The following is a 27,245-nucleotide window of genomic DNA, read 5'->3' as shown; positions in this document are numbered from 1 at the left end:
ATTTTGATCTTCATCTTCAGAGGCATTGCTTTCTTTGAAATAACTGTTCCCCTTGTAACAGACAAGATATTGACAGCTGTTTTCATATTTAATTTTTAAAAGCTCTAATATTCTCCATCACTCTCAACTGAGGGATTTTATTTTACTTTTTAAATTGGAATTGAATGGTAGCGTCAATAAAAAACACACACCAATCCAACCCAAGTTTGCCTGATTGGAATAGATAATTTAGGAAACAGATTTTATCACCTTCTGCTGTGGCTTGTGGTTGCTATACTAGAATTATTTAAAACATATTTTGTATATAGATTCTTCGTAATGTAATGATGGCAGGGCTTTCTCATCCCATGATGCATTAGCATGAGCAAATAGAAATTATTTCAGAAAATAAATGCAGGAAGAGCTTGTGCGTCAATACACTTTTTGTAAATACTGTTTCTTTATTCAAGAGATCTGAAAAAGGGATGAGTGACAGTGATACAGCTTCTGACATTATTTCCTCCCTTCAAATGTGCTTAGCACATAGATGGAAGCGGGGGTATAAATGAATTAAGGTCCCCAGCCTGCAACCCCAGTAAGCTCATGTTGCTGACCATTTTCTTTTCATCCATCATCATCTGCTATTCATCGCACTCCATTCCATGGAGTGTCCACAAATATGCTTTTACTTTGGGTAGCCACTATTGGGCCAGAAGGCACAGGCCTCCACCCTTTCCTGGCCAAAACTGTGCATGCCTTTTGAAGGCAAAGGAGGTAAGGGCACTTCATCCAAGCCAATCAGATACTTTTGAACGTAGCAGAAATTCAGCTCAAGCTGTCCAATAACTAGGAAACATGAGCTGGGTTCAGTACCATGAACCATGGAAATGATTTACTGGAAAAGAGATTTTTCAAAAGGGCAGGTTAACTTTCTGTTTAGCATGGCATTAAAATCTAAGAATCTTGCAACAGTCCCATGCATGTTCAATTGGTTGTATTGAACTGAATTGTTCTTACTGCCAAGTAAGATCACAAACCTAGATCCACATAACCCATACACATGTGACTTGCAAACTTTCTGTTTGTCTAGACTGGTATTTTCCAGATTAGTCTTTTTGGCCTAAATTCATAGCCATAGCCTAGATTCATAGCTTCACTGGGATATTGTTATCCACATAAATCCCATGGTTATTGCTATTGGTTTTGATGAGAGAGTGCTGTTGGCCTTGCCAGAGATTTTAGGGTGTAGGCAAACCTGCTTTGGCTGGGCATGTTCTTGAGGCATTTCACTCTTGCCTGATTTTCAAGTACAGTTTACAGAATAACTTTGGTACTTTCTGTTAACATTCTTCAGGCTTTTTTTGAAGGCAGATAGACAGGTTTTTCCAAACTTCAGTTTAGACACTTAGATATGGTGAATCAAATCCAACAATTCAGATGGAAAGCACCTGTCTCTCTTGCCTAGAAGGTTCCAGCATGTCAGATGTAGCATCCTGTGTTTTCTTTCTTGAGAGGACATAACAAAACTGGTATTTAAGAATTCTAAGAGATGCTTGAATGAAAACGTGACCCGGGTCGTAGGGAAAGATGTGGCCAGCAAACCCTGTTCTCTCTTGCTTTCCACCTGACCCTGATTTTTGCACCGGATGAACTGGCCCCTGAGTTTGCTACTGTTTATACAGGTAACCAGCTTGATCCATGAGTCCTGTTTACTCCCATTGATTTAAGAAATGCAGTCAAGTGTGTTCACTGCCTCTGTACCAGTTCTTGTTGCCTAATTTTTCTTTTAGCGCTACAGAGAAAGTATACAGTACAATGAGAAGTACCTGCACAATGCAAGTCATGGGTATGTGAATTAAGGAAGGAACTCTTAAAATAATTCCTGAGTCAATGTGTTTTTTGTTTTTACTGCTCCACCAACACTTAGGTCAACTCATTCACCTTTTTTTGCAAGAAAATATCCATGATCATGCTACGAGTTGTTAAGCTCTTAAAGAAATGGGACTCAATTACCTGCAGGAGTTATGTGCATGATTATAAAATATCCTTGCCTCTGTTGGTTACTCTTTGAGGATTTCTTGATTGGTCTCTTATTAAAAAGAGCTGAATCTGCTCTGCTGCTAGGGGAGGTGGAAACCCAAGCTATTACGTGTCATAGGAATAATTGTGTCATTTTGGTAATTCCAATGAACTTCATCTCATTCTCTTAACTTCATCATTCATTTGCATACTTACATCACTTGAGAGAGGTGTGTGTGGTGTGTGTGTGTGTGTGTGTGTGTGTGTAAAACAAAGGAAGCCTGTGAAACTGGAAGTTGCTTGTTTGAAGTCTGGGGTCTGAGGGTGGTAAGATCAAGGTGTTGTTGTCAAGGAATAGATCTGTCTTGGGTTCTTCTTGGAAGGATCTATGGATATGCAGTAAACACACTCTTTTTGGTAATTATAACACCCAAAGATCCATTTGAGTTGAGCCAGCCATTGAGATGGAATAGAACTATGCCAGTCAACTTGTTTCTGTCAAGTGGAATCTTCCTCCATTTTATACTTATTAATGTGAGCATCATTTACTACTGGCCTTTTCTGAACTCAGAAATGCATCCTACTTGAAGATGGAAAACAATGTTATAATAATAGGAAGGCCAGCAAGGGCTCTGGCCTGCTTTACGTTTGTGTGACAGCCACTTTAACAAAAAAACAACAAACATTATTCTCTTAGCTAATTTTTTTTTAGATGGCTATATGAGTAGTACATGATCTGGCTAAACTTGGTGGGTCAGTGAGGTCCTGGATTTTATTAAAGGTCCCCATTAGCTTTCTCCTTTCCCCCCCCCAATTTGAGCAGTGATGGGAAACATTCCTAATGTGCCTTATGGATGTTGACAGCTCTTGACCTGAAGGAACAATATACAAATCTTTCCCTTTGGGCTTTAGATTGCCCAGAGTTAAAAGTGTTTAAGATTCACATTTTAAGAAGGACTTTTGGATTTGCATAGTAAAAAAAAAAAATCCAAAGTGGACCAATATTTTCAAAATAAGCAACATTAGTGGTGGTGGTGTTTATGTACTGCTTTTTGAAACAGAGCCCCCCCCCCCCCCGGGGGGGGCATTCTATACAACAAAATACACAGTCAAGTGCAATTTTAAAAATCACTGCACTTTGGCTTTTGGCTGGACTAGAAGGGGGTACCAACCCCCAGTACACATAAATATGAGCACCAGGAATGAACGAAGATTTGCACATTTTTGTCAGGTTAACATTCAGCTTCCAGCATTTAATTTGCAGCAAATAAAAGTTTGGTAGAATTTCTTTATTTTATGCCCTGCACCTTTTGGTGTGTGTTGCATTTGAAAGGACTAGGATATTCTGTAGCTCAACAGCAGCTGCATAAAAAAAAATGCCCTTTTTAAACATGGGCCGATTTGAGGCCTTTGAGATTCCAAACAGAACTACTTATATTTGAATCCCTGTTACCTGAATTTCATTTATATATCCCTCATGTCACCTGTTGGTTGAGCCATTCAGATAAATGAGGCATCATATAATGGCCAGCTATGCTTGTAGTGACACGGGGACTTCAAATGACATTGTCCACCTCATGAGGAAATACAGCTCACTTGCATTGATGCGCAACAATGCTGGTTCCTACTTGTCAACTGAGAAAGAGAAGCAAGATCAACATCCTCCGCACGATGCAATTCTGAGGCCTTGCTCACATACAGACCCAGTGGTGGTGGTAAAATTATTCCTGGACAACTTTAGATAGGCAACCATATGGTTGAATGAAAAATTCCCTGCTCCTATGCCAGTTTTCTGTTAGGCAAAGGCTGTGCTTAGTTTTTGTGTGTGCTGAGGGACCATTCAGAGCCCTTCCACTCCCGGGTAACCTGAACTGGTATAATCCAGAAAGAATTTTAATATTTCATCCGTTGTTTGGGGAAACTTTAGTCTGTGGCCTTGCCACAACTAATAACCATCATCATTGACCATGTTTCTTCTTGTTCTATTATTATTATTATTCTTTTTTTCTCTCCCTTGTTTGTAAACAAAGATGAGGAAAAAGGAGCGTACTCGGACCTGCCCCAAAAAAGTGATCATGCTCTCTTCTTCCTCCATTTGCACTTCCTCTCCATCGTACCCCAGTCAGCAGGTGATTTCATTCTGCATGCTCTGTCCTCCTTTCCCTCTCTTCCTGCTTCCACAAGTAGGCCACGTACCCTTTCTGTCTTGAGTTTTCTCCTAAAACTGAATAGAGTCAGCAGACCTCTTGATCTTCCCCTCCACAAAACCAGTAACACAAGCTAACCCAGAATTCCTTTTATCATTGTTTGATTTAAGGTAATGTACACTTATAACTTCTTACATTCTGTTGTTATGGTTACGTTGTGTAGTAGGTTGGTGTACCAAACAAAAACCTGAGATCTTAGTAAAGGTTGCTGTTGATAGCGCCCAGTTGTTATATTGGATGCTGTAAGAGCACACTGGTTTCTGGATCTAAAATGAGCAGTCTAGGTGGCCTTCAGCTTGGTTTTGCATTGTAATGAGAAGAGAAGCATAATGTAATGCCTCTGTAGGCTTCCCATTATTGCTGAGATTACAGGCTCATCCTTTATCCATCTGTTTGTTTATTTGAAGTACTAACATGCTACCTTTCAGAGAAAAGTCACTTACTCCAAAGGCACTTACAAAAGATATTTCAGGACAATTTAGCAGTTTAGGATATTTTCTCTCCCCTGCCCCCCTTAAATACAACTGAAAGTGGTGTCCTTTCTCAGGATCAGAGCTTATCCTGGACCTTACTTTCTCTCTAATGAAAATAAGTTAGATAATGTGCCTAAACCCGCCTTCTCTGGCCTGGTCTAGTACAACTCCCATTACCCCAGACTGTTAGCCATGTTGGGTAGGGTTGATGGAAGTTGGTGGTCCAACAACATCCTCAAGGCACCAGATTGGGGAATGTTAGCTTTGAAGCAGATTCTTACATTTGGCCTGCGATGTGGGAACTGCTGCAGCACTTCTCCCACAGCACCAGGGTGACTTTGTTTAACTCTGTCAAATAAAGGGGTCGTGCAGACATCCTGCGATTTGCTAGAATGTAAACCCATTGATGGGACACGGGTGGCACTGTGGGTTAAACCACAGAGCCTAGGACTTGCCAATCAGAAGGTCGGCGGTTCGAATCCCCGCGACGGGGTGAGCTCCCGTTGCTCGGTCCCTGCTCCTGCCAACCTAGCAGTTCAAAAGCACATCAAAGTGCAAGTAGATAAATAGGTATCGCTCTGGCGAGAAGGTAAATGGTGTTTCCATGCGCTGCTCTGGTTCGCCAGAAACGGCTTAGTCATGCTAGCCACATGACCTGGAAGCTGTACGCCGTCTCCCTCGGCCAATAAAGCGAGATGAGTGCTGCAACCCCAGAGTCAGCCACGACTGGACCTAATGGTCCGTGGTCCCTTTACCTTTACCTTTAAACACAGTCATGAGAATTTACACAGATTCATGGGGGTTATGGATCTTTCAGAATGTGTAGATCTATCAGCAATTAGCTGCAATTTGAAATACCATATCAGTTGAAAGTCCTGTTGACTGCAGTGGTCCCTTTACCTTTACCTTTAAACCCATTGATGTACCTACATTACTTAGAAATTGGGAGAGGCCAGGATGCTCCCCACTTCATGAGAATGACAAGGAATTCCAAAACATCGCCCCCAAAAGTCCTCCAGGTTTTACCAATTCTAGCCTGCTGCGGTTTCCATTACTTTCCTAGTGTGTTGTGCTGCTCTTACTTACCTCCACCAACTGACCATAGTACCACTAATCAGCATGGCAGTCGTCTAGAATGCCTGGGCCCAGCTGTGTTACCTGGCTTTGGCACCTTGGGAAGCCTCCTCCATTTCCTGGTCACCCTCCCTCACTGACGTTGTTAAAACATTCCTCCAAAGTAGTTTATTGTTGAATACTTTGTTCAAATCGGGCACCCCAGTTACATGATTGTGTCAAAAATGTGGGGGCCTTGAGTCAATTTATAACAAATCTAGATAACAGTGCAAAATACACTGATACGGGACAGTCGTACAATTCATCTCAACATCAATTACATATTTTATTGGCATCGCACCATGTTGAACGTTCTGTTTGTGCAAGCATTGCAACTTTCCAAAAAGAATAATTCCTTCTCTCTCTCTTCTCCCCAGCATGCTACTGTCGGGGTTCTCCTGATCCCCACTCCCTAACCAATTGCAGGGGGAGCAGGGGATGGAGAGGAGGGGAAACCCATTGCACAAGGGGAAGTCCTTGTGCAGGACATTCCCTAACTGGGTTTGTTTTGTAAGGTGAATCATGGCACACAGTTTACCCCCAGGAGTTCCCTCCACCATGTCAGGGCCAAAATAGTATTATTCACAAATGCACACTTGTCCGTAACGTAGAACATGGTTTACTTTTTACATACAGTTGGAAAAACTGGGTCAGCTTCTCTTGCTTGATCTGCAAGAAGAGTTAGCTTCTAAATGGGAAACTTACCACTCAGTCTTGTAAACTATTTGTTTTTAAGGTGTTTTATATTTCATATGTAATTGCATTGACTCACAAAACAAGAAAGTTGCAGGAAACAGTACTATTTAAACAGCACATAAAATAATAAATATCCATTTGGAAGTTGTGTGTGTGTGTTGTGCGCGCGCGCACACACACACATTTTGTCTTATGAAGTATGACCAGGTTTGTGAGTTTCAGGGAGCTACATTTTTATAAAACTATACCTGTGTGTATAGAGGATAATCAAAGCTGCCTCCAGGTGTCTGCATTCTTGGGGCAGGGAAGATTACGGTCTGTCTTATTGTAGGATACCACTGTGGATTTCGCAGGCCAGGGAGCCTTGTTTCTTGTTCACGTTGAGGGGAGCCCAGGCTCTTCAAAATAACCTTTGAATTAAAAACAGACTTGGTGATTACTTAAGCTCAATGGACATATCTCACTTTGCCTCTAAAGTTCTCTAAAATTTATTCCTCATATTACTTTTAAAACTAGGATTTTCCAAGGAACAATTTACGGTTTCTTGGGAGCAGTTCCTTCTTCTGCCACCACCACGTGTATCACTGTGTGGATATTTATTGCTGTTGTCACCATTTACTAACACAGTTTGTATAAAATATTCTTTTTAACTGCTCTGCACAAAACCTCTTTCTTCACAGCAGCCACATGATCTTTGCAAACCTCCTATGGCTTTTCCAGGACTGTGGTTTTAATGTTTCTCTTGTAGTGTGACTCCTAACTGAACGATGCTATCTTTCTGTGAGTGTGTATGTGGGATTTGTCAAGGTCATTATTTTGCCTGCAGGCAAACAGGGAACCTCATGGAGAACCAGCCGGAGAGCAGAGTCCCAGACAGCAGCGGGTAAAATAGCATGAGCAAAAGCAGCATGAAGAGGGTGTGTGCACTCTTGGGAGAATGTTGTGCAAGCTGGGGGTGGGTAAGAGAAGGCTGGAGAGCTATTCATATGCCAGCATAATACTAATAGCCAAGCTCTACTGCAAATGCTTCATAAAAATAGTGGTGTTGTGTCTGTGTGGCCTTTGCAGAATTACTTGCTTGAGCATCATGCAGTATGTTTTTTTCCGTCGGGCACATATTAGCACTTTGAATTTGGCATTCCCCATTTTCCTCTATAATAGGAGATACACTAGTGGAGTAAAAGGGCCTGCTGATGTGTCGGAAAATATCTATCCATCTCTCTGAATCATTATTACCTCATTCTTCAGCCAAAAAAGCTCCCAGAGCAGCTTACAGATCAATAAAAATCTAGACAGTCCTAGCCCTCAGGCTCACACTTTAAAAGGAATGACACAAAATGAAAAAGGGATGGGGCAGAAAGAGGAAAACAAGACAATGCAGGAACCAGTTCTTTGTTAGTTCTGTTTGTAAATAATAAAACTATTGTTACTCCCTGTGGAACACCCTCCCATCAGATGTCAAGGAGATAAAGAACTGCACAACTTTTAGAAGACATCTGAAGGCAGCCCTGTATTGGGAAGTTGTTGTTGTTTGATGTTTTATCGTGTTTTTTTATGGGCTGGAAACTGCCCAGAGTGGCTGGGGAAACCCAGCCCGATGGGTAGAGTAATAATAATAAAAATAATAATAATAATAATAAAAAGCTGGGATAGAAACAGTTCACATAGCCTGATGGAATGCACAAATAAATCTTCATGACAGTAGGGAGAAAGGGACATTTTTAAGCATCCCGCCCACAAAAGCATGCAAAACTAAATTAACTGGAATAAGCTTGGACCAAAGTAGAACATGCAAGGAAAGAGAATTAATTGACATAATAAAGGCATGGATCAATGCTGCAGTCTGCCTGCTCAATATATTTCTAAAAGCTGCTCATCACAGTAAATAATTTTGAAAAGGAACCCTACACAATACAGTTTTGAGGATACTTAGAATTTTGTGTTAAACATTACTAGCCCCTCACAGAGAACTATGCCTTTGCCATTGTTTCCCTTCCATGACCCTTCTCTTCAGCACTAGCTTGGTATTGCATCCAGTCTCCAAAACAACCAGGTTAAAAAGTTGGAGCGTCACTACAGACAACAAGTGCCCTTCTCCAGATCCCTGTGACACACCTGTATTTCACAGCAGCTAAACTATGATGCTTCTTTGGCGGCACAATCTTGGATCCTTTTCCTGCTGCTGTAGGATTCATAAACCACAGCTGCCAAAGGTCACAGCCCTCTGCATGCTTCCTGAGCAGTAAACCTATTTAAATCAGTGACTTCCAGAGTAGACTTAATTTGGATTCGGCTACTGTAAATGGTTTATGTTATATGTATGTCGCATCAGCTGGTGTGTGTGTGTGCAACCTTCATCCAGAGGATTTTGAGCTCTTGTTCCCCTCCTTGTCCCTGTGTCCCACTTTTTTTAATGCACAAGCATTTAATTAACTGCCTCTGACCTTATTTTCAGCTTTGTTTCTTTTCCTACTGCCATGCTTTTTCCATGAATATTTCCCCCCCTGTGCTCTCTTGTTCATTTTCCCTCACTCATTATTCTGCAGAGACCTCACCAGTTCTTTTCAGATGACCGTGTGCCAGAGCGCACGCTTACCATTGAGCAGAGGGCAAGCCAGCTGGCTGCCCTCCTGGAGCAAAGGCCAGCAACCAGGCATCAGGTGACTGCCTTCCTGTCTGTCTGGCGCTTTGTGTCTGCTTGCCGTTCCGTAGAATGGGAAATGAAAGGTTGCTTGGGCTGTAACATGGCTGGCATCAGATGTCCTGTTTTAATGGCTGATGAGTACACTATCACATTGTAGCAGAACACTTTCAAGCACCCTGGGTAAAACAACAAGATCCAAACTCATTATTCTGTCTTTCCTGTTAACTTACTGTTCCTGCTTGCTGAATCAACACTTAATCTTGCGTAGATGCGTCTAGCACTAATAAAAAGATGTGTGGCATATGTGGGGAAGAAGCTCCTAACTTAAAGGGGCTTTTGAGAGTTTGCACTTCCATAGAGTAGGGTAGAATCTGTATTGAAAGACTCAGCTAGATTCAAGAAGTGTTGGTGGAGCGTTGCTTAGCCATTCTGGAGATGAAGAGCATCTGCGTTACATAACTAGGTTTCAGAAGCAAGGTTCTATAAAATTAGCTTGCTAAAGAGTAACCCAAAACAAATGAAACCAGGAAGTTAACTAACCCCAGAACAGCCTTTATATATAAACCAAATGGGCTTTGAAAACTTGTTTATTTCTTTAAGCAATATACACATTCTTTCTATATGTGCTCTAATTTTTAAACATGTATGTCAGTGCCAATATTCAATCATATATCATCAGTTGCTGATCAGAATTTATTTTCTGACCCTGCGTGGGCTGTTATAATGTATTTCATCTTGTTAAACTCTGGAAGGTCTAATATCAATTGCTTTTAGTCATTTTGCCAAACAAAATACTGATGGGGTAAAAGAGGCTATTGAATGCAAGCACATGCATTTTGACATGTGTCTTGCTTAACAGCCTTGCAGTCTCTCTTACCATGCAGAAATTTTAGAAAGTTGTTTCTTTTCAACCTTCTTACTAGGAATTTTTGGTATTGCTTCATGATTGGAATAGAATTCCTCGTATTTTATTCAGGATACATCTAGCCCACAGTTCTTTATAAATCCACTCATTTCTAAAACTTGAAAGACAAGCATCAGGAAGGTCATTCACAGCTGAAATTAGTACATGGATTTGGTGTTCCACCATTCCCTCCCCCCCAAATATCAATGTTCTGAACTTTGGCTGGGGAGTTTAAAAGTAGTAGAGCATGCCCACAGTTTTCCTACGTCACTTGCAAGCTACAAGATCTCTGCTGCCTGTCTCACCCGCCCCTTCCCAAAAGCTCCTATTTTGAAATGCCGTCTTCTGACTTTCTCATCTTTATTTTGTAGCCAGAGATTGAGCGATCTCGTCGATCTGTTGTTGAGCAGTGGGAGCTCTCCCGCAACCTCCGCTCTTCCAGTCGCCCTTCTTCTCCCTCCTCTGACTCCCTCAGACAGGTAGCATGGTGTGGGGCTTGAGGCTGCACCCAGTTGCACATCTATGGCCTATTCCATCTCCTGCCACTTGAGAATGCCGCACTGGATAAAGCTAGGCTAATAAGTTCTCTTTGCCTTGGGTGTGGCTGAGCTTAGCCTGTGTGCCTGCAGAAAGGCTTGGGATTCCTCTGTACCCTGGTTATTCCAAGGCTTGTGAATTTGGAAATGCTGCATATCCTTTACACCTCGGAGTTACTGATTGTCTGGTAGGAGAGAGAGCAATGGCTAGCAAATGTTTCACAAAGAATATTGTATGTCTCATCCAGAACTGGCTTGTTCTGCCTCCAGATAAGTAAAGGCATACCCTGGAATGCACTCACCCAGTTGGGAGATGTGTTGGGTCCGAATCACCAAGCCATAGTTTGATCATCAGAAGTCCTTTGTGGGCTGAAATGCTTCTTCCTCTGCTTTCTCCTGCATCTTCCTTGGGCTTCTTCACTTCACTTTCATTTCCTCCGTAGCTATATCTTGGTTTTATTATAATGTTTTGAACAGGTGCTGCCATAATCACTTCTCACTATAATTCGTTCTCAAGTTGGCAATTAAAGCCAAGTTCAAATTGTGGTTTGAGTCACTCAAATGAAAACAAAATTAGGCTAGCAGTAATTATGACCTGCTAGTTTAACCATGGATTCCCAGTATATCTTTTGCTATGCGGGGAAGGGAAGTGGAATAATGCAGACTGCTACTGACCACCAAACCATGGTGATGTTGGAACTGGACCATTGTGTCAAACGGCCATTTCTGACTACTAAGGATCCCCCAATAAGGCTTCATTGTTGCCAAGAGTGGGATTCACTGTGTTGTCTGTCTCTTAACAGCTGTTTCTAGCACTGGATTTTCTGTGACCATTGAACATCTACATGATGAATAACTGCTTGTTTGCTGCTTCACTTTGAGGATGTGATTCAAACCACTATATTGCTTTGTGTGTCCTATAATATAACAGATTAGTTGTGGTTTGATTTTTGAACAGCGCAGTGAATACTGAAAAAATGCTTGCTGCTTGTCTCATCTAGATTAAGGTTTAAGGGATTTCTGATTGTTCTATAGGAAGAGCTATACTGTATTGGTCATTGTGTCACTGAATGTTGTCTAATTCTTCAAGATGGGCATGGAGAATGTGGACACCTGTCTGTTGTAGAACTAATATTTCCTTTTAAACAATGTAGTCTTGGTCTGAGAATTCTGTAGAGTTTTTATGGGAGAGGTGGATTAGATTCAAATTGATATTAGGCAAATGTAATAATCTTTAGCATGGGCAAGAAGCACCATCCTTTAGAGCACATAGTCCCCTCTGTCTGCTTGTAGAGTGGGGAAGAGAAGGACTCACCAACCAAGGCCTTCCCTTCAAAAGAAAACTTGTGGACGACAATAGACCTGTTTCTGACAAAGCAACTGCATTGCCTCTCATTTGGTTTCCCATGTTGTCCCCTCTACTCATACATAAACAAGACCTAGGGTAGAAATAGGCTGAAAATTCTCACAATTGTTGGAAATAGGTCAGGGAATCCCCCAAAGATCTGTATTGGGACAGTCTATGAGGAAGTCTGTAGCTGAAGAGATTTGTTTTGCACACAGTCCACACACAAAAGAAAAAATAGAAGAGGCTGTCTTAGAGACAATAAGACTGTGTAACTTGCCCACAAATGATCTGGAAGTGATCAGTGAAAGCCAACTTTGCAGATGGCACCAATTTATAGAGCATGATGAAAACCTGAGCAGACTGTGAAGAGTTCCAAAAGAACATCTCCAAATGAGGTGAAGGGGCAAAAAATGTGCTAATAAGTGTAAAGTGATATATATTGGAACAAAACATTCCAATGCTGATTGAGTCTAAACTGGCTGAGACTGTCCAAGAATGACAACTTGGAGCTGCGATGGAGAGCTCAGTCAAAACTTGGTGCAGCAGCTGTGGAAAGACAAATTCCAATATTGCAGAGGTGGATAAGATGAGGCACCAAAATACCAGTCAAGAAGTTGGGAGGGCATTCCTGGCAAGGCTTGTATGTTTGGGGCCTTTTAATTTGGAAAAGAAATACTAAAGGAGACACAATATAGGGTTATAAGATGATTATATACTTTTCAATGTTTACATGGCATCGAAGTGGTTTACAAAACATTAAAACCAGTTGCACAACCTTGTTGAAATACAGAATAATGAAGAACGTACCATAATTGAAATACACAATAAATCCATCCCATTAAAATGTTAAAATAGAAACATGTGATTAAAATATGGAATAAAACTATCGCATTAAAACCCCACAGCAATTAAAACAGGAGACTTGGGTCAAGAGATGAAAGGAATGCCTGTATAAACAGGTGTGCCTTCAGAAGCTGATAGAATACCAATACAGATGTGGAATGCACTACCCCAAAACCTGTGCCATCAATAATACATGATGCGGGGAAAATGAGGGAATGTTTTCCCTTCTCACAAAACTAGAACTCACTTAATGAAATTGTCAGTAGCAGATGAAATAAAGCATTTTTTTCACACAATATGTAATAAACTTATGGAATTCACTGGTGTCATAAGATGTGGTAGTCAATGGCTCAGATTGGTTTTTTTAGTGACTTGTTCATTTTTTAATTAAATTTATATATCACACATTATATGACAGTTTACAACATAAAAACACAAAATGCATAACACAATCATAATAAAAACAACACACACCACCTTTAAAAGGCCATAGGTTGTTTAACAGAAGGTCTGGTTGAAGAGAAATGTTTTTGCCTAGATTTAAAAGCAGTCATGGACGTGGGTGGTGCTGTGGGTTAAGCCACAGAGCCTAGGACTTGCCGATCAGAAGGTTAGAATCCCCACGACGGGGTGAGCTTCCGTTGCTCGGTCCCTGCTCCTGCCCACCTAGCTGTTCGAAAGCATGTCAGAGTGCAAGTAGATAAATAGCTACTGCTCCGGCGGGAAGGTAAACGGCATTTCCGTGCGCTGAAGTGACATAGACCAGGAAGCTGTACGCCGTCTCCCTCGGCCAATAAAGCGAGATGAGTGCGGCAACCCCAGAGTCGGCCACAACTGGACCTAATGGTCAGGGGTCCCTTTACCTTTAAACACAGTCATGAGAATTTACACAGATTCATGGGGGTTATGGATCTTTCAAAATGTGTAGATCTATCGGCAATTAGCTGCAATTTGAAATACCATATCAGTTGAGAGTCCTGTTGACTTCAGGCCCTCGACCCCTCAGGTCTGTTCTTCCAACAGAAAGGCCCATTAGTTGTTAATAATGTATCTACTTAGGTAAATAGAAGGACTTGCTGATTTTACTCTCTGTTCTTCAGTACAAAGTGCATTGGCATATAATAAGTGGAATATCTGTTGTTTTTGAAAAGGGCAAACTGTCAAAGGTTCTTGAGCTGAATTTGATATTCTGCTTCCTTGCTGAGAGGCCAGGCAACCCTCATCCATCTTCCTCTCCCCATAAACTTAAGGGAGAATTGGGGGGGGGGGTGCAGTTATATGACTTGCTATGTGGGACTGTGTGTGAAGTATCTCAGTACCTAAGGTTCTGTAAACTTAATGGCTTGTGCTCCCCCCCCCCCCAATATATTTCTGAAACACAATCCTATCTAGTTATCTTTTTGTGTTATACGGTTTGCTGCTTAAATAACAGTTGAAACCAATCATGTTGTTTATATAAAAATAAGCAAAGGCAGCCATGTTGGTCCATAAGACACTCCCCTCGCAACTTCCATAGTAAGGAAATACCTTTTTAAGACCAACCAAAATGTAACAAAATAATGGGCAAGCTTTTGGGTTCTCCAGCATTCTTCATAAGCTGGATGTGGGCGAGAAAAAGGCTTGCTTGGTGTTGAAACTACAGTGTCTGCACATTGGCCTCCGACCTGAGATGGGGTATGAAAAGAGATAGTGGGCTTCATATCCAACTGGGGAGACGGGGATGAAGAAACACACAGTGGCTAAAAACACTAGTATTTTTGCAGCCCTGCAAGAAAGAACATATATCTGAGCATGCAAATTTATTACACCCCTCTTTCCCTTTTAACTTCTCCTCCAGATATCCTTTCCCCACACTATGTAATTCCCCAGTCTGATTTTGGATATCATAAATAGCCATGATATCCCAATATGGGTAATCCATGCTACCTCATCCCTGAACCCATAGCACTCTTAGTCCCCTGGGGTTTCTGTTTGGGGGAGGGGGGTCAACAACCAGCAGCTCATGGACTAGATCTGACCCTATGGCAGGACTATGTTCAGCTGCCAATCTAGAGATAAGCATGGTTTTGGAAAGAACATGGCAGCTGTTATGGGAAACCTTTGTGGGAGATGGGGTTAGAAACACCTTTCATCTCCAATGACTATCTGGCAAAATAAAGTTTCTGACCAGGGTCTTAGAGTGGCTGATTACAAACTGCTAATAATTTTATTTAGTGCTGCCCACACCAGTGGTTTCTGAGATCACTTGTTTTGCTGGTGCCACACACGCTTGTGTTGTTCACTGTCTTGGCATGGTTTCACCCCTTTCTGCACCTTTTTTGCCATTTTTTTCTTTCGTAGTTTTCATCCTGAATTTATACTGTTTCTCTTTTCCCTCATTTTCCCCATCCATCTTACCTCCCCCCACCCTCATTACCTTCATCTGGTAGAAGTATATAAAGATGTATACAGGTGGCGTGAGCTCATTGGCTGAGCAAATAGCCAATCAGCTTCAAAGGAAAGACCAACCCAAAACCCTTCTAGACAAGAAGGAACTGGTAAGAGAATGATGTTCAGAAGGTGATGAGTATTTGTGATTAGAAGTTAGACAGCTCTTCCTTAGATCCTCAGTAATATGGAGCCTTTAGTTTTCCCTCAGTGTTTAGTTAAAGGTAGCTGATGTAAGCACTTCCTTGCCTGTTCCTCCACTTCCCTTTGTGGGTTCTTGAATTCTTGCTATAAAGAAAATGGATAGTACACAAAAGATCTGTTGCTGAAAGCTTTGGTGTCTTTGGAGTAAATGTGTGGAGATATCATTTGACAGTGGTTGTTTGGAGCTTAACTTCAGTGGTAATGTGGGAGGAGGATTATTACTATCATAATTGTGTGACCATTTCCACAATTCGTTAGTTGTGTACACTTGGTGTCTCTAATCAACTTTGTGAGGTATGTCATCATTATACCCATTTTAGAGGCAGGATGTGTGGGAAAGCTAAAGCTGAGAGAATTAAAGAATTTTTAGATCCTTCAGTTCTCCCATATTCCGCCAGACTCTTTATTTTCAGGTGGTTGGATGCTACACCTTACGGAGTGAGTTCCTTGGCTGACCTTTTCTTCCTCATGTTGGGGCCTTGGAATTATCCATAGGTGCCTGCTTAGTGTTTTTGCTGAAACGTCCTCCGTTTCCCATTGAAGGATTCCAAAACAATCTAATGAATACATATGGCACGACAGTGGAAGTAAAAGTAAGCTTGTGACTCAGTCTAGACCTTTCCTTGTTCTTGCTGCTTTAGGGTTCCTTGAAAAAAGAATTCCCTCCGAATGTGGGAGGCAGTGATGTCTGCTACTTCTGCCACAAGCGTGTCTACGTGATGGAAAGACTGAGTGCTGAAGGCAAATTCTTCCACCGCAGCTGCTTCAAATGCGAATACTGTGCTACAACCCTGCGCTTGTCCTCTTATGCCTACGACCTGGTGGATGGTAAGTGAAGTTTACCTTTTGCCTTAGGAGGGGATGGGCAAGAGCTTCAACTGATGGGTTGCATTCAGCAAAATTGTTGTGCAAGTGACTTCTACTTGCATACCATAACTTCCCTTCCTCCTCCTCCTCCTCCTTCCCCCCACTTGTGTCCCCATACCCAAATCTTCTCTGGGGGTTCCCACAGGCTTCTGGGACAGAGGTGTTTTTTTTGTGGGGGCGGGAACTCAGGGAGTAGAAGAAGGAGAGGGAGTTCCATTGTGCAAGCAGAAGTCATTGAGATCACAACATGACTTTTATTGGATTCAGCCCTTTGACTTAGATATAACCTTCAGGATTCCATATATCTTTAGTATGCTCAGGAAATTATTACATCACTGTTTGGCCCACTTCAGATACATCATCCAAAATTATTATTGTGCAAGAGGTATTTGTAGAAACTAAAATGCACATTGTAAATACTGCAGTCTGAAGCTGGTTGAACTGGGAGTTGAACTCCTCTCCATGCTCAGGATTTTGTGTGCTGCCAGAGATTATGGAAAACTCAGAGTGGGAAGCCATTACTCTTGTATTTGCAATCATGGCTAGACAACTGCAGCATCATGTAAACAGGGCTCTCCTTGAATACTGTTTTGAAGGTTCAGCAACACATTGGGAGTTCTTGCAACACCATACCACAGGCTGTTTGCATCTGTGAAATGATAACTTTTGAATATTTGTAGTTAGAAATCACCTGGGTGACCATGGTACATAGATTTCTGTTTGGATTGGTCAATTCTTGGTAAGCAGTGGTCTGTTTGGAGTTAATGCCCAGCCCTTTCCTCTTTGCATTCATTCTTGCCTTTTCCACAGCACTTCTGCCAGATTTCCATGTGATGCAGCCTTTGTTCCTCACACAGTGCTGCTTTGTGTGCGCTACCACGCAAGTTCCCCTGGGATGTTCTGGCTATTGGTTGGGTGCTGGGTAAATGGCTATCAGGCACCCTATGGAAAATCCATTTGCTTTCAGGAAAGGAGGAAATTAACGTGAATTAAATCTTTGAGGCATAATTGTCTCCATGTATTTTGTATGTGACAGGGCAGAGGAGATACAGAGGAACTGTGGCACTGCACAGCATTACCAAACTGAAGCTTTTGTCTTTCTCATTATCATTTTCCCCTTGCTCTGTTTGCAGGAAAATTCTACTGCAAGCCTCACTACTGTTACAGACTTTCAGGTTATGCACAGAGGAAGAGACCGGCAGTGGGCCCTCTGTCAGGAAAGGTAGGCTGTTTCCTTGCATTTCCCAGATGAGACTGCTTTGCCATTTTATGTTGGGAAGTGGCTTTGGGTTGTTTGGAAGGGGGAGAGCAGTGTTGCAGAATCTTTCTGAATCCTATGTGCATTGATCTTGCCTGCCTTTATTAGCTATAAACTCTTAAACAGAACACATAATGGAAACTTTTTATCAGTTGTTGTTTTTATAAATTTGTTGGCTTACCAAAACCAAGACAACAGCGTGTCTGGAGAGAGAAGATGAAAAGCTGTTCCAGTGGTGTGCAAATAGGCACGTCACCATTCATATTTACTTCTGTCTATCCAAAATCCAGTTTATGGATTGGTTCTTTTTATCAGGGGACCATTGAAAAGTACTCATACCCAAAGAGTGGGAATTTAATAATTAAAACATGGATATGCATTAAAGTAAATTCTGCCTTGAGAATATATGTAATAGCTGATCTACTGGACAACGATTACATTTACAGAGTAACATGAATTAATTTTACTTATGCAGTTAATTTTTTGGCAGTTGGTTTTATGGCAAGTAGTTTTTCAAGGCAATACTATGGAAAAATGATATATGTGGTACTATTATTTTTTGTTAAAATCAGCTAACCCCAGGCATGCCCTCCATATGGCTTTACTTGAAGAAGCAGTTAGATAAATAACAAAGATATACTGAGAATGTGTGTCCAGATCTGGAATATGCCTGAATAAACTAGGATTATTGTTTCTCCTGGATCTAAAACCATAAAACCACCTTTTGTCTGTTTGCATTTGCTCACTTTTAAATTACATAAATTTAATAACTGCATCCTTCCTTGCCTATTTCCCCCCCAGGACAGCAAAGGGACCCAGCAGGACAACATGGCGGCTGACGGTGCAGGACGTGCAAACTCCATCTCAACTTCGTCAGAGAGGACTCCAGGTAGCTCTGCTTCCTTGTTTGGCAGGGTGATGCAGTACTCGCTCCACCTCTTTGACAGAGTTAGGGTGGCAAGCCAGCTCCTGCAAAACACAGTTTCCTCAGTTGGGCACCACGTAGCCCAAAATCCTTTGGACTCCTTTTTCATGTGCCAGCTGATGGCTTTTGGAGTCCCCTTTATCTATGTCCAGTCAGAGGTTCTTGTGCAGATAATGGGGGAGTTTTTATCAGCACTAGGATATTAATACAGTAATAACAACTTTTGTAACACTGTGTAACATGTGTGCAGGAGGAAATTAGGGGTTATGTGGTGGTGGGGTTACATTATGGTTTGTAAGACAAAGCTGCTGTTCTGAATGCTGTCCAGGTAAACACAGACACCCAGTTCAAGATTTCTTGGGTAGGTTCAAATAAATTAAAAATTGCTAGTCATACTCAGAACAGACCAATTGAAATTAATGGACCAGACTAACTTAGCTTAATTAATTTCATCAGGTCTACTCTGAGTAGAACGTAGCTGGATGCAACCCTTAGTCCGCAAAATCTACATTGCTGAGTGAATTAAATATAGCATTAGCATGGTATGAAGAAGTCCATTGACTGGATTTCTGTGTTCACCTGCAAAACTATCTTCTAGTTCTCACCGATATGGTGTCTGAATAGCAAAACATCAAAACCTTGTTGATACGTTTTGAACCATGCCTGCTATACATTCCTTGTTGTCTTTCACGGCCTTTAACTCTGGGTGATCTTGGTGTTGGCAGGTTGTGGAAATTTCTCCCAAAATATATGCTTTGCTGTTCTGGACTGGGGCTGACAGACCAAGCTGTATGGTGTTAAGGGCATTCTGGTTAATCTTAAACTTGATTCCTGTCTCTGTGTGAGAGAGAGCGATAGACTCAATTTGTGCCACAAACTCTAGTCTGGACGGACTTTTACTTTGACCTTTGGGTGATTAAATTTGAATCGCACTTGATAAGAGGCCAGACTGGATTCTAGTTGTGGAATCTTCCAAGCCAAATAGGTTTAGATTTTTTTTTTTTATGTAGAATTAAATTATATAGCCGTAGTTGTGTGTAGGAACTAAACCGTTGCCCTTCCATTGGCTAAACGTTTCTAAATAGTATAAAAAAAATCCAATTGAAGGATCATTCAAGATATGTTTTTTCATTTATTTATTTTTAGTTGTGTGCACTCAATAGCATTGTACAGTTTCTGTATTTGTGTGACATTTCCCACCCAGAAGCAAAATGAAAGAGATTTAAGATTTAATTAAGTAAGCTCTGAAAAACATTTTGTATTAAGCAAGTCTTTCAAATGTGAAAACACAGCTTCTTGTAACTATTGTATAGGAGTCATTTGGCTGTGGAAACAAAGAGTTCTGGAATTTTGCACTGATTAAATTGCTTGATCAGAGATTGGATGTGGTTGTTCAGATAACTTTTAAGAGTTCAGACTCTGAATACTGCTTGTGTGGAGCTTCTGCCTCTGTTGTCTTGAGACTGACAGTCTTGCAGAAGTTGATTGCAGTTGGAGTTGCCAGCTTGGTCTAGCATAATTTCAGTTTAGCAATAATTATTCTTGGCCTAATATTGCAGTGAAACCTGTCCTACATTCCCTGTAAGCCATCTAACTTTTAGTTCTAGTTCCCTGCTGGTCAGGGCAAAAAGCAGACATTTTTTGGCTCTTTGCTGAGTTCAAAATTAACTTGAATGTATAAGTTTGCTAATCACGGAAAGAGTATGGGAAATTAATGTGTATTTTCATAGGAGGCTGCTGGAGGAATCTCTATATGTTTAAAGTTTAAGATCAGGACTCTTTCATGTGTCTGTGTTTACATATACCTATTTATGTGTATATAGATATTGTAGAATCCAGCAATAATGAACTGAATAATTAATTCTGGCCTTTGTGTTATATAAGCACCATGAACTATGATAATAGTTAAAGACAGTGCTGGGGGGAAATATTTCAAATAATCAGAAGCCAGCATTTTATGTGTTCAGAGCTGATAAAAACGTTTCAGTTCCTAGATTCCAGCTGAAGTATCCTAATCAGAGAAGTTTCAGACTTTGGCAGTCCTCTGCGAGGCTGCTCTGTCCTCATGCAAACTCTGAATTGCCATTGAGGTAGAGATATAATTCTATTAACTGCATGTTTCAGACACTGGAATTCATGCAGAGATTGGCATTTCATAATGTGGAAAATGATGGTGATTTGAAAAGGGGGAAAATGTGATTTTAATAGAATGTAATTGGATGGTAGTGGGGGAAGCGGAGAAGTGCAGTCTTGGAACGAATAGAAATCTGCACCTCCCATTGGCCTGTGTTCATGGTCAGCTGCCCATTCCAAGCTGACCCTTGGTTCCCGTGGAATAGGTAAATGCATGCTAGTGGAGCCGTGCTTACTCTATTTGCATGTTTCAAACAAATCTGCAATCAGTATTTGCTTGGTTACTATGAAATTTTATGTCGCCTCCCTTCCCTACTTGTTGGCTAACTTGAATAGTAGAGAAGAGAGCTCTTCTGTACTGAGGCATTAGAATAATGGTCAGGAAACAATAAGCACTTTTTATTGTGAGGTAATTTCGCTCTCTGGCATGTGTGGCTCTTGCATTATAGGTGTTTTGTGACTCCCCCTATTCTGTTACAAAGGGGGGAAGTTAACTGATCTCAAAGCTCAGTATTTAGCCATTAGGATAGGCCAAATCTTCTCTTGATGTCCACCTCCTGGTCTGCCCAGGAGTGTGTGTGGCACATGTGAGTGCTTTAAGTGACTTAGCTTTTGATGTTGCTGCTATCTGGTTACATTTCTTGCACACTGTCTCCAAAGCGTGCAACCCTTTCTGCTGGTGCAAGGGTGGTGAAAGCTGTGAGAGGCGCTTTCTTGTGCTGAACTCTGGCATGCTTCTGGCAAACGCTGTATTACGCCTTTTTCTTGTACTGTCTTCCTGGGATTTTGTGTCAAGCACTCTCTGCATTTGCCTTTGTGACACAATTGCTGCTGGTGCCAATAAAAGGAGTGGGGTGAAAAAATCCCTTGCTTTTCAATGGTTGTATTCTGTAATAGTTGTATGTCTCTTGTATTTTGGAATGTTTTACAGTGAGTGTCATTTTTTATACATGTCTCTTTTTTTTTTAACACGGAAGTATTTGTTCTTTCTGCACTTCGTTGTAAATGTCTGTAAAATATTTTTGAATGTATTAATCCTCCTGTGGGTCCAGTGGGCTTGGAACAGTCTCTTTGCATTTTGCCCTTACAATTTTATATAAAGGCGGTTGGTTTTCACTCAATAACTTTTAGGGGTAATGAAATTAAGGTAATTCACCATGAGCTAGGTCACTGGAATGTTACACACATAGTCAAAAGCATTCTAATTAAAAAGAAAGAAAGAAAAGAAATATAGGAAATTGAGAGAATTTGTACTAATATCCTCCTTTGAAAGAGAGGAAGTAAATAGTATTATCAGTGGAGTATATCTGTCCTTAACGGTATATTCCAGTGAAGTAAGCTAATTGCACTATAGTGAGGTGGCAAGTAATCATGAAATGCTAGGACTTAAACATGACCTTTTTTCAGACTAACAGTCAAATCTTGGAACACATAGTTGCTGTTTTTAGTGGAGGCCAGCACTCCACTATGGAATTTGCAGCATTTCACATGGACAGAAAGTTGGGTTGTAGGACTTCAGTTGCCATTTCATGTACTTGAAGGAGCTTTTGATGGGTTTCTAGTAGCATGCACCCTTATCTGCAGAATGCAAGCTGAATTTGCTTGTGTATTTGTTTTTAAAACACGGGAAGAGGGAGAGAGAGTGTAATCTTTGATCAGTGATTAGAGGAGCTCTATGCTCTTCTTTTATCAGTGATTAGAGGAGCTGCATCTTCTATTCTTTTTGATGCCATTTTGGCAGACTCTTCTTTCCTACATAAAAAGGTGTATCAGTAAATTTGTCCCTTTTCGCTACAGAGCACTGAATAATTGTGTTTTAAAAAAACAACAGAAGTTATATTGTTGGTTGTAACAAACTTATTGTTGAATCCTGAAACTGCATTGGTTCATCCAATGTATCCCAATGAAAAGCAGGAATTGCCATGGAATTGCACAGAGAGAAGTTAAGACATATTTCTATGGGCCATGATTCAGTATAAGGAGTAAGCATGGTTAAGCTCTGTGTTAAATTGTGCTAATGGTAGTGTTACAACAACATACCTGCAGTATAGAATCAGTGAAGAATGTCCATATATATGTAATTTAATAAGATTATATAATGTCTCCTGGACACAAATTTTAAAATATTAGCATACTACCTTTAGTCTCAAAAAACCATGATCTGAATGAATATAATTCTTTGTTTTTTGACATGATAACTAGCATATAGGTATTTTTTTGATTCAGCATATGCTTTAAAACTATAAATTGTGCTAAACTTGATCTCAGTTTATATAGTTCCTTAAATTATTATTAGCTGTCACCCTGGTTTAAAATGCACTTGATAGGTAATGTAAAATTCACTTGCCCCAAATTTGGCATGAACTCTGCCAGTGCTAAAGCAGCACCAATTTCTGTTTTAACAGAACATGTTCTTTACAGAATTAATCGTAGTGTAGCAAACAATTTGGACTGATGTGATACAGTTTTCCACCTGTGACAGAATACTTTTTGGGAAGTCTAGAGATGGTCTTGGTAACCTTGCACAATGAAGGCAGCATTTGAGAAGTTTGATCCTTTTTTGAAATGTTGCTTGGTTTTTACTGTGTCCACTGCAACAAGATAGCAACCATTCAAAACTGTGCCAATCCAAACTGTGTGCAGTGGATTCTGAACAAGTAGAAATGAGGCTACAGTTCTTTTCCTAAATGTAACTGTGGACCTGAAGCTGGGTGGAAAATTGGGACTCCAGGATTTATGCCACATTATTTGCAGAGAGACCCAAGCAAGGTGTGTCTCTTCAAAGAGGTTAGGATTATTTTATATATTAAAGCAGCCACCTGGAGTTTGATGGCCCTAATCAGCATTAATTGCACAATAATAGATTGGCTCTATTGTGTAGTCTGTAAACAGTGTTTCCGTGCACTCTGGCTTCCGACACAGTGTTCCGCTGTGCCAGAAGTGGTTTAGTCATCTGTACAGAATACCAGCGTATGGTTGCATTTCTTGTGGCCTGCACTGAACTACCATAATGTATGGAATCACTTTTAGTATGAAATCAAAGGTCCTGTGTAGCTGGAAGTTTACTGTTAAGCATGCATGTTGAATGGCTGAAGATAGTGTCCCTACCCTGTGAAAAGTGGCCTTCCAGAGCTTAGCTTGGAAGCTTTCTTGAGAGACTGTTCCTAGACCCCCTTGCATTCCCCTTCAGTGTTCTTACTAGGTTTTTATGGTGGGATTGATGTGGAGGGAAGAATGTGCCCAACCACAGGGCACATGAGCAGGCAGCAAAATGAGGAGTCTGGACACGGTGCATCAAGGGGAAATGATGCACATAGGAAATTCAGTGCTATGTGCTTTCAAAGTGAACCTCACTTTTGAATAGCTACAGGGAAGAAATGAAATGTAAAATTTATACAATTGTTGGGGATCCACCATAAAATCCTGTTGAGAACACTTTTTTCCTGGGAGAGATGAAATTCCTTTCTCTTGTCCTTTCATCCCTTCTCAAACCTTGTAGATCATAGTGACTTGTATTGTTATTTGTGTATATATATGCATTTCTTGAGGGATGATGTGAGTTATTCTGAGTATTTTCTTAAACAGAATGCAATATTACTTGTGTGTCAGCGAAAAATACCTTAAATCTCGCAAGAAACGGATTTTGTTTTTCCCCCTCCAAACTGGGGTGTGCTTAAATGCCCCCTATTTTGAAATGCAAAATCTGAGGGAAAAAAGTCCCCTGCTTGAGATTTAAGCTGTGGCTCAGGGAAGAATGGGAAATGTGCTCTGAAAAGCCTCACATCTCAAACTTGAGATGTTGTACCCTTTTTTTAATTTTGGTTTTCTCGCACTTACTGTGGTGGTGCAGAGTGTGCATTTGTGTTCAAATTCTGTAACTTTGGATCTCTTGTTGCTGTGAAAACAATACGTTTTTGTGCAAATGTTACCTCTTCACGTTAAAAAGGGAATAAATTCCAAACAATCTTTCTGAGGTTTCAAAAGTTTCTGAGTTTTTCTTTTCTACTCCATTGTTTATCTCCTTTGATTCAAGCCTAAAGAGGTGGGAAATGAAGACTTCCTGGAGATGGAGTTTCTGCAGTTGGTCCATTAGATTGAAATTAAGTGTTGGCTAGTGCTAAGAAAAATATACTTTAGAGTAAGATTTGGCAGGACAAGGATTTGCTTAACATAATTCAGAGCTTGCATTTCCAGTTTATGGTTCTATAGTATGCATGGAGTCCCAAGGCAATAAGATGCCTTAAAGTAATACATTGGTTCTTCTTAGAGGAAAAATGAGAACTTTGACCAGCAGCCAAAAAATTGTCCAGTGATTTCAAGTCAATATATAAAATTCAGCCTCTGTCCCTGTTCTCTTCGACTCCTTGCACCCTGCTTCCCAATATCATGTCTTTAGGTCCCTCGCCTGTCCATTTCTGCTGCCAACAACACATGTATTTTCCTGTCATCAAGGCCCAAGATTGATAGGTTTTTTCCCCTATGGTAACTATCTCTCTCTTTTCTGCTAAAGTGCATTGCTGCTAATGTTCTCATTGTTGCTAACAACATTCTTCTAAACAGTTAGAATGTTTATGAACATCCTATTACCTCACAAGCTCACCAAGTTTCTTACAGGAGAAGGTAGTGATAGCTGCTCATGCTCTAGCCCTCATACTGAGAAACAGAACCTAGTATGTAACTATACAGAAAGGGACAATCTTGATTCTAAATAAATGGAGCAACAATAGCAAACGTGGTACAATCCAGATTTTGTTGCACTACGACTCGCAGTATTTTTGACCAGTGGCCATGCTGACTGGGGCTAATGGGGGTTGGAGTCTTAACAATATCAGGAAGACACTGTGTTGGCTAACCCTGAACTCCATCAAAGGTGTGGAGCAGATTTAACCTCTTCCTCAGTGTTCCCTGAGTGAACCCCCTTAATTCTAAATAAGCATGTAAGAACCATTCACTTCTATTGAGAGAAGTAAAGCACTGCACTAAGGGAGCCAAACTTGTCCTCTACTATTGATACCTAATGAGCTGTTCCTCTAAAACTGGGGTTTTTCATGCAAGCCAAGTGTGGATTTGTGCACAAAGTACACAGCAATGTTTGTGCATGCACATGTACACAAATACACAATCCTTCCAGTGCACAAGCCCTCCCTTCATACTACTAAAGCGCTGGAACATGGAGACAAGTGGAAGAGAACCCAAACTGTTAAATCCATATCAAAAAAAATTCCAGGGGTTGATTTTCAACTTTAAGATTACTCCACAGAAATAAATATGCATCCACTGTGTTTTGTTAATACCTGATCAGTGAGAATGATGTGTAGCTCTCTTGTTTGTAGTATATTTCTAATGTTGCTTCTGTACTGAATCTGTTGTCTCACCTTTATTCTGCAAAACAGATAATAATTTTATCACGGTGGCAACTCTTTCTATTTCTCAAACATGGCAAGGCTGCCAAAGTTCAGGAATGAACTGGTTTTGGCAGTGGTCAGCTTTGGAAGGGGTTTCTTTAAAATATTATTGGTTCAGCTCACTCTCGAGACAGTGGGAGAATTCCATAGTCCTACTTTTTCTTTGCAAATTTGCAAACTAATTAAATGAACACTGAAAATCTTTTCTCTTTGTCATGCACTCCTTGTCATTGAAAGTAATAGCAATAAAAGGCACGTGGGAGGCCTTGAGAACACTGAACTCCTAAAACACCTCTGGTCCTGGATGGTAAAGTAGATTGCACCTTGAATAAATAGCATTGCTTTGCCAAGTGCTACAGAAGCCAGCAATAAAACCAGATACTTCCTTCACTTCATCTGAATATTCAGCTAACAATTGGTGTTGATTAAATACTATGCACTTAGCACTTGACTTGCTGAGTTTCATGATAAACATTGACAGTGTGTACCTCTGTTGTGCACATAGTAGAATGTGGTGCGTTATCTCCTTTTGCATCCGCAATCATATTAAAGATCCTCAGCATGTTGCGTAAAATTGTCTGTATACAACTAGACCATAGCAGCATCCTTATGATAAATCAGATCATAGAACTGATTGTAGAGTTGGATGTGATCCCAAGGGTCATCTTGTCCAACCCCTTGCAATGCAGGGATCTCAACTAAAGCATCCATGACAGAAAGCCATCCAACCTGTGCTTAAAAACCTCCAAGGAAGGGGAGTCCACACTGTCAAACAGCTCTTACTGTCAGAATATTCTTCCAGATTATCTGGCTCAGTATTGCCTATACCAGAGATGGGGAAAATGTGATCCTCCAAATGTTGCTGGACTCTCTTCCATGATCCCCACTCAGCATGGTCTATGGTCAAGGATGATGGGAGCTGGAGTCCAGTAACATATGGAGGGCCTCAGGTTCCTCCATCCCTGTTATATGTCTGTTTCACGTACAACAAACTTGGGAATTGGTCCAAAACCAACAAAATGAATTTCAATGTAAGGTTCTACACTTAGGCAGGAAGAACCAGCATATAAGATAGGCAAGTAGTCCAGCCTGCTAGCTTTCATTTCTTTCCCTCTCAGCTTTATAAGCTTACAGCCACCACCATGGAACAGGGGCTTCGCAAGATAGAGCCACAACTATAGTTAGTGAATTCAGATATCATGCCAAACCACAGTTTGCTAAGCCCACCTCAAAACACAGTTTGCAAACCCAACCCAAGCCATGG

At 40.9% G+C, this 27,245-nt stretch overlaps 1 protein-coding gene and 1 long non-coding RNA gene across 51 annotated transcripts in view; one reads left to right on the top strand and one right to left on the bottom strand.

Moving 5' to 3' along the window:
- Window positions 1-27,245, top strand: part of MICAL3 (microtubule associated monooxygenase, calponin and LIM domain containing 3) — a 190,375-nt gene that overhangs the window by 98,685 nt on the left and 64,445 nt on the right. For 31 of the 50 annotated variants that reach the window (XM_083401646.1, XM_083401637.1, XM_083401631.1 and 28 more), the window contains exons 18-25: window positions 4,029-4,127; window positions 7,314-7,370; window positions 9,034-9,147; window positions 10,407-10,514; window positions 15,192-15,299; window positions 16,035-16,221; window positions 17,394-17,482; window positions 18,320-18,407. In XM_083401646.1, the coding sequence (XP_083257772.1) occupies window positions 4,029-4,127; window positions 7,314-7,370; window positions 9,034-9,147; window positions 10,407-10,514; window positions 15,192-15,299; window positions 16,035-16,221; window positions 17,394-17,482; window positions 18,320-18,407 (850 nt within the window). The remainder of the gene's footprint in view (window positions 1-4,028; window positions 4,128-7,313; window positions 7,371-9,033; window positions 9,148-10,406; window positions 10,515-15,191; window positions 15,300-16,034; window positions 16,222-17,393; window positions 17,483-18,319; window positions 18,408-27,245) is intronic. The other 19 variants (XM_083401644.1, XM_083401645.1, XM_083401634.1 and 16 more) reach the window with 2 other exon arrangements.
- On the bottom strand, window positions 6,665-26,665 carry LOC310659314. Its single transcript, XR_014502748.1, has 3 exons — window positions 26,470-26,665; window positions 25,871-25,958; window positions 6,665-6,897 (listed from the first exon to the last, which is right to left on the bottom strand). It is a non-coding gene; the product is annotated as an uncharacterized lncRNA (long non-coding RNA).

Source organism: Podarcis tiliguerta (assembly GCF_965153285.1).
Source record: "Podarcis tiliguerta genome assembly, chromosome: 10".
Classification (NCBI taxonomy): Eukaryota; Metazoa; Chordata; class Lepidosauria; order Squamata; family Lacertidae; genus Podarcis; species Podarcis tiliguerta.
This window is presented reverse-complemented; position numbering and strand designations above follow the sequence as displayed.